This window comes from Lycium barbarum, chromosome 8 (assembly GCF_019175385.1).
Source record: "Lycium barbarum isolate Lr01 chromosome 8, ASM1917538v2, whole genome shotgun sequence".
NCBI lineage: Eukaryota > Viridiplantae > Streptophyta > Magnoliopsida > Solanales > Solanaceae > Lycium > Lycium barbarum.
Window position 1 is genome coordinate 108,784,699 of NC_083344.1, and position 12,199 is coordinate 108,796,897.

Consider the following 12,199-nt stretch of genomic DNA (forward strand, 5'->3'; position numbering starts at 1 on the left):
AAGATGAAGGACCTAGGACAGTTAAAATACTTTCTAGGTATACAGTTTGCTAGATCCAAAGAAAGCATTTTAATGCATCAAGGAAGTACTCTTTAGAACTTATATTAGAGTTGGGATTATCAGCTGCTAAGCCAATGAGTACTCCAATTGAAAACAATGTGAAGTTAACAACAACAGAGTCTAATGATCATTAGAAAACTAACAATGAAGAGAGTAAGAATTAGTTGAAGATTGAAAATGCAAATCCATTGATGTGAGATGCAAGCTCATACCAAAGACTCATAGGCAAGCTTCTATAATTGACAGTGACAAGGCCTGATTTTGCCTTTAGTGTGCAGACACTATCTCAGTATCTATAACGCCAAAAAAAGTCTCATATGGAAGCAGCTATAAGAGTGGTAATATATGTTAAAAGTCAGCCAGGACAAGGAATCTTGATGTCAAGCAAGCCTATACAGCAAGTCATAGCATTTTGTGATGCTGACTGCGCAGCTTCCACACATACTAGAAGATCAGTATCAGGTTTCCTGATCAAATTAGGAGAATCATTAGTATCTTGGAAGTCCAAGAAGTAGACAACCATTTACAGAAGTTCAGTTGAAGCTGAATATAGGAGCATGTCATCAACAATCTCAGAATTTACTTGGATCCTACGATTACCCAAGGAACTGAAAGTTCTGATATTAAGCTATCTGTCAATATCTTCAGTGACAGCAAGACAACTATACAAATAGATTCAAATCCTGTTTATCATGAGAGGACTAAGCACATTGAGATAGATCATGTGGGGAAAAATCCAACAAGGAATGGTTCAACCACCCTACATCTCAACAAAAGAACAACTTGTATATATCTTGACAAATGGACTGACCAGAGTACAACATCAGCTTCTCAATTCCAAATTAGGTGTCATAAACATCCTTAGAGCACCTAACAGTTAAAATACTTTCTAGGTATACAGTTTGCTAGATCCAAAGAAGGCATTTTAATGTATCAGAGAAAGTACTCTTTAGAACTTATCTCAGAGTTGGGATTATCAGCTGCTAAGCCAATGAGTACTCCAATTAACATCAATGTGAAGTTAACAACAAAATAGTATGATGATCATTTGAAAACTAACAGTGAAGAGAGTAAGAATCAGTTGAAGATTGAAAATGTAGATCCATTATTATGAGACGCAAGCTCATACCAAAGACTCATAGGCAAGCTTCTATAATTGACAGTGACAAGGCCTGATTTTGCCTTTAGTGTGCAGACACTATCTCAGTATCTATAACAGCAAAAAAAGTCCCAGATGGAAGCAGCTATAAGAGTGGTAAGATATGTTAAAAGTCAGTCATGACAAGGAATCTTGATGTCAAGCAAGCCTATACAGCAAGTCATAACATTTTGTGATGCTGACTGCGCAGCTTCCACACATACTAGAAGATCAATATCACGTTTCCTGATCAAATTGGGAGAATCATTAGTATCTTAGAGTCCAAGAAGTAGACAACCATTTAAAGAAGCTCGGCTGAAGCTGAATATAGGAGCATGTCATCAACAATCTCAGAACTTACTTGGATTCTACAATTACCCAAGGAACTAAAAGTTGATATTAAGTTGCCTGTCAATATCTTCATTGACAGCAAGACAACTATACAAATAGATTCAAATCCTGTTTATCATGAGAGGACTAAGCACATTGAGGTAGATCATGTGGGGAAAAATCCAACAAGGACTGGTTCAACCACCCTACATCTAAACAAAAGAACAACTTGTATATATCTTGACAAAGGGACTAACCAACGTACAACATCAGCTTCTCAATTCCAAGTTAGATGTTATAAACATCTTTAGAGCACCTAACTAAAGGGGGAGTGTTGAAGAAAATAGTAATTAGAAGCTTAAGGGCAATTTTGTAAATATGCACTTTCCATTTATTAGTTAAAAGTTAGTTAGTGAAGTTAAGTAAGGTAGTTAGTTGGTTAACCTACTCTCTTATTGGTTGATGGAAGCTAATACGTGTGTGTATATATATGAGTGTATCTCATATCATTTGTAAGCTTAATTACAAGATTTACATTGATTGAATAATACTTTCTTATCTTCCTCAACTGCTTCTTCTTTTTCCTCCTCCTACTTTCTTCATTTCTTGTTCTTTCTAGTTTCTTGATTGAATAATACTCTCTTATCTTCCTCAACTGCTTCTTCTTCCTCAACTGTTTCAACTGCTTCTTCTTCCTCAACTGCTTCTTCCTCAACTGCTTCAACTGCTTCTTCTTTTTCTTCTTCTTCTTCTTCTTCTTCTTCTTCTTCTTCTTCTAGTTTCTTGTTATTTCTAGTTTCTTGATTGAACTCATGCATGGATTTCTAAATCATTTCAAACGTTACTTCCTCAACTGCTTCTTCTTCCTCAACTTCTTCAACTGCGTCAACTGCTTCTTCTTCTTCTGCTTCTTCTTCTTCTTCTGCTTCTTCTTCTTCTTCTTCTTCTTCTTCTTCTTCTTCTTCTTTTCAAACGTTACTTCCTCAACTGCTTCTTCTTCTTCTTTTCAAACGTTACTTCCTCAACTGCTTCTTCTTCTTCTTTTCAAACGTTACTTCCTCAACTGCTTTTTTTTTTTTTTCAAACGTTACTTCCTCAACTGCTTCTTCTTCCTCAACTGCTTCTTCTTCTTCTTCTTCTTCTTCTTCTTCTTCTTCTTCTTCTTTCTAGTTTCTTGATTTAACTCATGCATGGAGTTCTAAATCATTTCAAACGTTACTTCCCGGATTACGATAATTAAAGTTGAATGATACTTGTGAGTTTTTAATGACGCATTCACGAAAGTCTTGTAATATTTATGAAAATTTGTATAAGAGTGATGTTGATATAATGAATTTTGTAAAAGTTCTTGTTGTTGAGTCGATATTGTTTGATAATCGTAATAATTTAGAGTTGATCGATCTTTTATCCGACTATTATTAAAGACGCATAAGCTTGTTGTTCTTATCCTTGGGGTAATGTGTGTTTTGAAAAGCTCATATCCTTATGAAAATTCAAATTTTCAAAGTTGTCAGAAATAATTTGAGTTCGGAGTATTATGTGCATGATTTTCATTTGTATTTGATTCGATGATCCCTTCCCTGATCCTGGTAAAAAATTTAAAAGAGCAAAGGCAACAATGTCACCAAGATGTTAAATTATTCAGACATGGGGAATCCTACGTATCATAACCTCATGAATATTTACTTTGCAAACTATGGGGAATTTTACGTATCATAACATTATCGTACCGTAGAGTTCAAGATTCTCATCATGCTCGCATTCATAAACCTTATCAGGGCAATTTCTTTCATAGTATTTGAATCAATGGTATAATAATCACCCACTCTAGCACGAGTATTTCAGGGTAACATGAACCACTATAGGTCCCAAACACTTCTTAGAAATATAATGTTAACTCCCAAAACATTTTCTCAAGAATTCTTCCTTGGACCCCTTAGGTCTAATTCTATTTCCAAAGCCTTTTTGAAAATCACTTAATTCGTGTTTAAATTCTTTATAATGAAATAGTAAATTCTCAAACAATATGATATCAAACATAATATAATATAAAAAGTCTCTTGAAATATAGCACTTGCTTTTCTGACTAACATGAAGTTAAACATGTAAAGATATGATTGAGAAGAAATTTGATAGAACATTTTAGAAATCACATATTCCGTGATATTCAGAACATGAAAACGAAGGGAAATTCTTTCATGGATAATGAGCTCATCCCCTCCAATTAAACTCAAATTAACGTTCTGAAACATTTATCGAACATCTGGAGGGCATGTCTTGATGAGAAAATAACTTTAATAAGATCAAGTCTCAACTCATCTCAAATTCTTCTATCAAACCAAGCGTAAGCTCCAATCCAAGTAATCACGTCAATGCTCCAAATTCTACATTGAGCCCGTTTGGATTGGCTTATAAGTTGGTCAAACCAGCTTATAAATCATTTTTAACTTATTTGAGTGTTTGGTAAAATAGAAAATAGCTTAAATAAGTTAAAAAGTGCTTAAAATAAGCCAAAACCAAGAAGTTGCTCAACCCCATTTTTTTTGGAGGGGGGGGGGGGGGGTATTTTCATTTGACTAACAACTTTACCCTTTTATCCCTTATATTTTCTGTTAATTCCAATACTACCTTTACTTCTAAAAACCCTAACCATCATATTTTCCCTTTTTTTTCCAGCTATAACGTATCTCTTCCTCTTATCTTCTTTCCTCCTCCTTTCCTTTTATCATTGCATCAATTCTTAGAGAGATTTCACTTGCCTGTGGTAAGTCTTCTTCATCAATTTCTCTGTGATTTCAAATAAGTACGTTTTTCTAACTGGTCAAAAATCTAAAAAGTTGCATAGAGCAGCCACTTATATAGTGAATGAACCTCTTAATAGATATATGTAAAGCTCATTTCTTAATTTTAAAAAAGGAAAGCTATTGAATGTGAACCATTTTATATTCATGGTGTGAGCATTCACTTTCAACCCTATATATAAGTTTTTGTTCACAAAAAGGTAAGCAAACAAAATTTTGTTTTAGTTTCCTTCTTGGAAAATTGAAGCTTTATTGCTTCTTTGAGGCAATTTGCAGTAGTTGATGAAAGTTATGTTTGGCTTAATTCTTCATCGTTTGCAGAAGTGTTTGAAAATTACTTAAGTTGCACAAAGTAGCCACTTATATAGTGAATGAACCTCTTAATAGATATATGTAAAGCTCATTTCTTGATTTTGAAAAACGAAAGCTATTGAATGTGAACCATTTTATCTTCATGGTGTGAGCATTCACTTTCAACCCTATATATAAGTTTTTGTTCACAAAAAGGTAAGAAGACAAAATTTTGTTTTAGTTTACTTCTTTAAAAATTGAAGCTTTATTGCTTCTTTGAGGCAATTTGCAGTAGTTGATGAAAGTTATGTTAAGTGTTTGAGAATTACTTACTTTGGTATAATTGTAGTGTTTTTTTCTCGCCCCAAAACCCACCCTACGCGTAACAAGCATCCGATGCTATGAACAATACCGAAAGCACCTTATAAAATCAATAAACGTCTAATCACTTTCGATAATCTGTCAACACTTATATCAATACGCTATAAATAGCTAACTAACTCATGGTCACCATCAAATAATAAAATCAGTGGAAGTCTGTCATATGTGTATCGTTATAAAACGTAGCGACACCGAAAGAGTCAAGCAATAACTTCAACAACTACCCGCAGAATTAACGTCTATCTATGGAGCCTCTAAGATGATAAATAGAACATAATCTAACTTCGGGATGCAGCCCGAAAACTAAAATAATAACTAACATAGGATGGTGCCCCATGAACAAGCATGTGGGCTCACTAAATAGTCCAGAAAGTAGCAAGCTCTCCTACTCCGTACGCTTATCACGGACCTGCTCTTCTTCATTACCTAACATACCATAAAAAATAACAATAGTATGCCTGAGTACTGGGTACTCAGTGAGTGACTAAGGAGCAATAGCTAATAAACAAAATAAGATAGTAAAATTCAGTATCGGAAAACTTAAGTAACGGTTTAAAATCCAGAGACAGAGTAAAACATCCAACATAACCAAAATCATCATAGAGAAACCAATAACAATGAATAATGTGACTTTAACTCATTGACCGTTTACCATATCAGGTCTTTCACTTACGAACTCAAGATCACTACAGCCACTCCTAGGCAACCAAAATACAAAAGCACGCCACTCACAGGCAACCAAGATACCAAAACAAGCCACTCACAAGTAAATCAATCAATCGATACTCCGAGTTAGGAAACCACGGAGGCTAATCATCCTCTGGACTAGCACAATAATAGATGCACCGAGCTATCTGCCTCGAAGGTCAATCATCCTCTGGACTGACATAGCAATAGATGCACCGGGCGATACGCCTCGGAGGTCAATTGTCCTCTGGACTGACATAGCAATACTCGTATTGATACGTTAGGATCCATAACGGCTAATCGTCCTCTGAACTAGCACAGTTTGCCCATACAGGCCCAAACACAAACAAGATACAAATCATAGCATATTAGCTGAATCATCAATAATACATAGAAGCCGAATCCCAAATCATATCATGATAGACAAATTATTCCTCACGGAATATGTTCATCTTCCCATTATAAGGATACATCAATTCATTTTAGTTTTAGAAAACAAACTCACTTCTTTAAACAAGTTTCACGTTCAACACAATCCATTTGTAGAGCATTAACATGAGATAATCAAGCTTTCCAAATATCAAGTTTAAACATCCCTTAAGGGTAATTCGAGTTCAAATACCAAAGCTTTATATCTCAATATTTAATCATCCCTTATAGAGGAAAACAGTCATGAATACCTATATACAATATAGTACAAACAAGGTTTAATGTGGGCTTGTCCCTCACGCACACAAATCACAACCAAAGTCACACAAATAGTTTCAAAATAGTATGTTCAAAAAGAGACATACCTCAAATCCCTCTGAAAGCTAGAAAAACGGAATTCTCAAGGTTCAATAATCAATCTACATTCATTTTAGATGAGAAAGATTAGAGCTTTAATCTAATTCTACCCATATACCCCCTTTATAGAAATACTAGGGTTTTTATGTCTAGAATGTGTTCTTGAACACTTCATGAATTATAATCCCATAGGATAACTTACACTAAACCCTTTCAATAACATCAGAAAAGTCAAGGATCATACCTTTTTGAAGGAGTCTCAAATGCCCCCAAACGTCTCTTCTTCCTCTCTTTCTTGGGTTTCAAGAATCTAGGGATTTTTTGGAAAATGAACTAGTGTTAATTCTTGTTACTTTGATATAGTTTAATTATAAGATGATTAGGAACTCTCCTAGTAAGTTTTGGACAAGTTCTAGGGTCTTTTATCCTCAAAAAGTCGGCTAAGAATGAAGTAGAATGAAGGTTTAAGAAAATTTAATGTTCTGGGGTTTTTATAACCGAGCAAGACGTGTGACACATCCTGTGAATTGCACGTTTGACCCGTGAAATACAACCCTAACGCACGACATGTCAGAGGGGCATGGTTTTTGGTATTCAATCCTGTGAAACGCAGGTTGAACCACAGGATGATCCTACGAAACGTAGGTTAGTAAAACGGTCATAACCTTTTACTCACAAGTCTGTTTAAGCTCCACTTTATATTGTTGAAAAGGAATTGCAAAGATCTACAATTTATACTGGAGGAACTTTTCCAAATTTTCAACGAATTTTCACGAAATTGGCCTACAAGTCAGACCTACCGAAACTTAGACGAGTTTAAGAACTCTTATGAACTTCACTACTCTTCTTGATCATAAATCAACTATTTCCACCCAAACTCATCTTGATAGGACTTAATGTACCTAAAATGTCACATTACTTCTCATTTAAACATATTCACACCTAACCTGAATTTACGGAGTGTTACAGTTTTGGTGGATATGAGGTTTTCTTGTCTAGTGTTTGTCCATAATTTCTTGTGGAAAAGCCTTGAACTTTCACTAAATTAAAACAAGAGTGGGGCACACCAATTTCTATGTTTGAAGTTGAATTATGTTGTCTCTTAACATTTACATGTCTGTGTGCTTAAAAAACATGTTGCGCTGTTAATCGAGGCTATAAATACTTGAAGCTCCATGTTCTAAAAGAGCTTGTGTTGACAGTTAGTATGATTTGTTGTTTAACAGATAGATAGAACAGAAGTTCTGTGTCGAATTCTCAACAAACATAACCAATTTGATGTTTTTAAATACTTGGTTACTCCTTTAATGTACTGTAGGAAATTGTAGTTAAGAAGAGTATGGAGAAAGAAATTAGGTGGCTTCTTGCTCAAGGATAAACTTTTTCAATAATCCTTACCATTTTAGCTAATTAGGTGTCTTGTTGCTCTAATCCTAAGTTTGAGATTTGAATCTTCTTTATGGCTGTTTAGCTTTTCAATAGTTACTCAAAGAGAACACAGCTGACAGATTGTCACACTTAGTTCTCCTTAATATTCATTTGTAAAATTTTGAACTTATCAACCCCAAGTTATTGTTTTCTTGAATTTTGAACTGTCATTCATTCATTTATACTTTCTTGAGCTTTGTAGCAGAAATAGATTATATTTTTGTGTATGGACTCTCTTAGCTGAAAAATGAAATTAGTAATAAAAAATAAGATGAAAGAAACTTAGATTGAGTAATGAAGTCACATACACTGAGAGAAAATTGGAATTTGTTTGCCAGTTATGTAGTACCACTTTTGTCATTCACCTAATGTACTACATGTGTTTGTGCGATAAACTATTAATGCAACTTTTAGTGTTGTTCTGCCTGACTTTCAAGATTTCCATCAACTAACTTTCCTTCTTCATCTTCAAATCCCAATGACCAATTCGGCCGGATTAGAAGTCTTTGCTTGTCAGAAATACACCTAAAAGAATGTATAATTACTAGTACTTGTTTTAGGAGATGTTAAATAGATTGTGCCTTGGTACTGAATCTCAGCCCCTTCTTTTTGAGAGTTCATGAACATTTATTTCTCCTTTCTTCAGATTATTTATATTCAATCATGCCGGAAACTAGTTTGGGATGAATTAATGCTAAGTGGGATGATGATGCCAAAATTAAATTTATAGAGTTGTGTGAAATAGAGATTAGAAAAGGAAATAGACCACACACTCATTTAAATAAAGATGGATGGAGAAATGTTGTTGAAGATTTCAATAAAGAGAAGGGAAGACACTATGATAAAAAAAAAACAAATGAAAAATCATTGGGATAAAATGAAAAGAGATTGGACTCTTTTTAAGAAGTTGATGAGAGGGGAGACAGGTTTAGGATGTGATGCCATGAAAAATACAGTTATGGCATATGATGATTGGTGGGAGTAAAAAATTAAGGTACATCTCTCATATTGTTCTATATGTCTTTCTTATTTCTTTCATTGATAAATTTCTTGGTTTGCTTAAAGTAGTTTTGAATTTTTTGTTACAGGAGGATGATCGATACAAAAAGTTTAGGAAAATAGATCTTTCACTCATACAATTTTGGTATGACGCATTGTTTTCTGATATTGTTGCTACGGGAGAAAGAGCACGTGCAGCGAATCAAGAACAAATGTCTAGCATTGGAGTAGATCTCGATGAAGAAGGAATAGATGATATTGATGGATATGAAGAACACTTTATTAATCCTAATGATGAAGGGAGTGATGAAAGTGATGATCTACAGAATGTGGAACCTGTAATGTTTCTTAAGCCGTCACTAAAAAGATGAAGTTCATTGATGGTATTGGCACTAGCAGTCAAGTTAAAAAAAGTAAGACAAATCTGATGCAGCATCAATGAGAGAGGAAATACACTCTCTAATGGATTTTATGTCTAGCAAAAGCACTGCTACATCTCCTATAGTAGATGATCCCGTCATCGATAAGTGTATCAATGTGTTGGCAACTTTTCCTGATATTCCTGAACGGAGTGGAATATACAACTATACTTGTAACATGTTTCATAAGAAAGACGTACGTCAGCTATTTGTTAAGATGGCTACTGATGAAGCTCAGAAGTCTTGGTTGGAGTATAGCAATGAGCTACACCTTAAGAAAATGTGAAGAATGTGTTGATGTGGTTAAATATTTTTAGTGTTTCATGTTCGAACATTATGGTTGTACGTGTAAACTTTATTTATTGCTTCTTGTTTGGACGTTGTACCCCTAAACCTTATGGTTGTACGTGTGAACTTTATGTATTGGTGTTGTTGTTGTGTTGACTTTAATGGATTAGTCATGTGAGACTTTGTGTTGACTTTAATGGATCTGCTGGTGTATTCTGTTTGATGCTTTATTACATTCTTTGATGTTCTTATTGCTACAATGTATATTGGTTTGCTTCTTAAAAAAGGAATAGTAAAGAAAATTATAGAAGCTATACTGTAAAGTATGCACTTGCACAAACCAGAATGCCTCCTTCACCCGGTTGTGATGCATACATGAGAGAACTTTCGGTCTTTACTGATTTGAGTCATTTCCGTTTTCAGTTAAATGGAGAGTTGGGATATTAGCGATGTGGTATCTCCTCATATAAGTGATTTGTTAGATGATGAAGATCAAGAACTAGAAGAAATTCGGAGGGAGCAAGATGAGAAGGAACAGATGGCTTTGTGTCAAATAACAGGTAAATACACTTTGATGGATTATGCAAAATACATATGCAAAGAACCCCGTCATACATCAAAATGCTCTGGAAATGTATTTATTCAAGAGATATTACGAGGAAACGAGACTCGTTGTTATGAAAATTTTCGATTGCAGAAGGTGGTGTTTATTGATCTATCCAGTGATTTAACTAAAAAATATGGGCTTAAACCCACGCGTGGAATGTCTATACATGAAATGTTAGGCATGTTCTTGATGACTTGTGTACCTGGAGCTGGAAATCGAATGATACAAGATATCTTTCAACATTCTGGAGAGACGGTTCATAGACACTTTCATAGTGTTTTAAAGGCCGTTTGTAAGCTTGCAAGAGATATCACTAGAACGACGGTGCAAGAGATATAATGATGATGCAGGAGCTCACAAGCCATGTAACGAAATATATCTCCCTTTCTTTAAAGTAAGTAACCAGTGTTTTTAGTGTGGTTTTTCAATTTGGTCAGACACCTGTATGTTAGCGATATGAAACATCTATTTCTTCTGTTAGCTTTACATTAAGAATCAGTGACGGTTAGTTCTATTGACTACCAACATTAACAGTATGTACCGTAAGCTACATTACATGTTATGTAATGTGCTAAAAAATGAACCATTGATTCGACATCGTTAATTGGAGCCATCCTTCACTAAAAAAAAAGTAAGGATATACATCTTTACTTTACTATAAGTACAGATCCATTTTTGTTCTAAAAAAGCCTTGCATTTCCTTCCCTGGTCTAGTTTACCTTTATGAAAACAATGCTAGTGATATTTTGTTTTTAAGGATCCTAGAAATTGTTATAGGACAAAATAAGATAAAAACCCTCAATTATTGAATTATGTTTCCTTTAACGTTGATTATTATGTAGATTGATATATAACAAAAAGATTCGTATAGCTTTAGATTTCCATGTAAGTGACATTTGAAGAGCTGTGCTGAATGAAAGTGTCAGTGGTCACAATTTGATCTTCAGGCAATGGTTCTTCAGTTTCTCCTCCTATTGAGTTACTGTCATATTTTAACTTTTTGCGGTTACATATTTATATACTTGTAGGATAGTATTGGAGCTATTGATGGCACACATATTAAAGCTAGATTATTGCAAGGTCAAGAGATACCATATATTGGACGTAAAGGTTATCCGACTCAGAACATTCTTGTTGTTTTAGATGTTAATATGTGTTTTACATTTGCATGGGCTAGGTGGGAAGGAGCAGCTCACGATACTAGTATATTTGGTGAGGCCCTTCGCAGAAGAGAGCTCAACTTTCGACATCCACGCGGAAACAAATATAATCTAGTTGATGCAGAATATTCACACATGAATGGATACATGGCTCCATACAAAGGAGATAATGTCAGATATCATCTAGCTGAATTTCGCGGGGGTGCAACACGACAATTGCGAGAGCCAAGAGAACACATTGAAAAATTTAACTATTTGCATTTTTCTTGCAGAAATATAGTAGAGGGTACATTTTGCGTTTGGAAAGCAAGATGGTCTATTTTCCAAGACATGCCTTACTACCACATTGACACTTCAAGGGACATCGTACTTGCTACTATGGCCATTCACAATTATATTAGAAAGAAATGCAATGTAGATGATGCATTCCAAATAGCTGAGAATGAAAGATATATTCCATCGGTTGATTCTAATGTTAGCACAACTTCAAGAGCTAACGATGTAGATGTCGAAAACGTGGGAGAACAAAGTGATGTCTATTGGATGGGGTTTTGTGATATGATTGCTAATGAAATTTCCAATGCTTGATGCTTGTATTATATGAATATTTTCCACTTATTGTATTTATAGCTTCGTCCATATTAACACTTTCCAGTGTGAACACCTAATTTGAAGCTATGTAAAACTTTAATAGTTTGGACATTGAGAATATGGTTGTGGTAGTTTCTTTCCAGTGTGACCACCTAGTTTTTCTAATCATACTCAAATATTTTTTACCACTTTTTAGCATTTGCATAATTTTCTAGCATTAATCTTGACTATTG

General features: G+C 34.6%; 1 protein-coding gene and 1 pseudogene across 1 annotated transcript; both read left to right on the top strand.

Moving 5' to 3' along the window:
• Nucleotides 1-1,533: 1,533 nt before the first annotated feature.
• On the top strand, nucleotides 1,534-9,644 carry LOC132608107 (L10-interacting MYB domain-containing protein-like; annotated as a pseudogene).
• Nucleotides 9,645-10,035: 391 nt separating this feature from the next.
• Nucleotides 10,036-11,963, top strand: LOC132608108 (uncharacterized). The gene is made up of 2 exons (XM_060322181.1): nucleotides 10,036-10,470; nucleotides 11,244-11,963. Exons 1-2 carry the CDS (start codon nucleotides 10,036-10,038, stop codon nucleotides 11,961-11,963), a joined length of 1,155 nt encoding a protein of 384 aa, XP_060178164.1.
• Nucleotides 11,964-12,199: the final 236 nt, after the last annotated feature.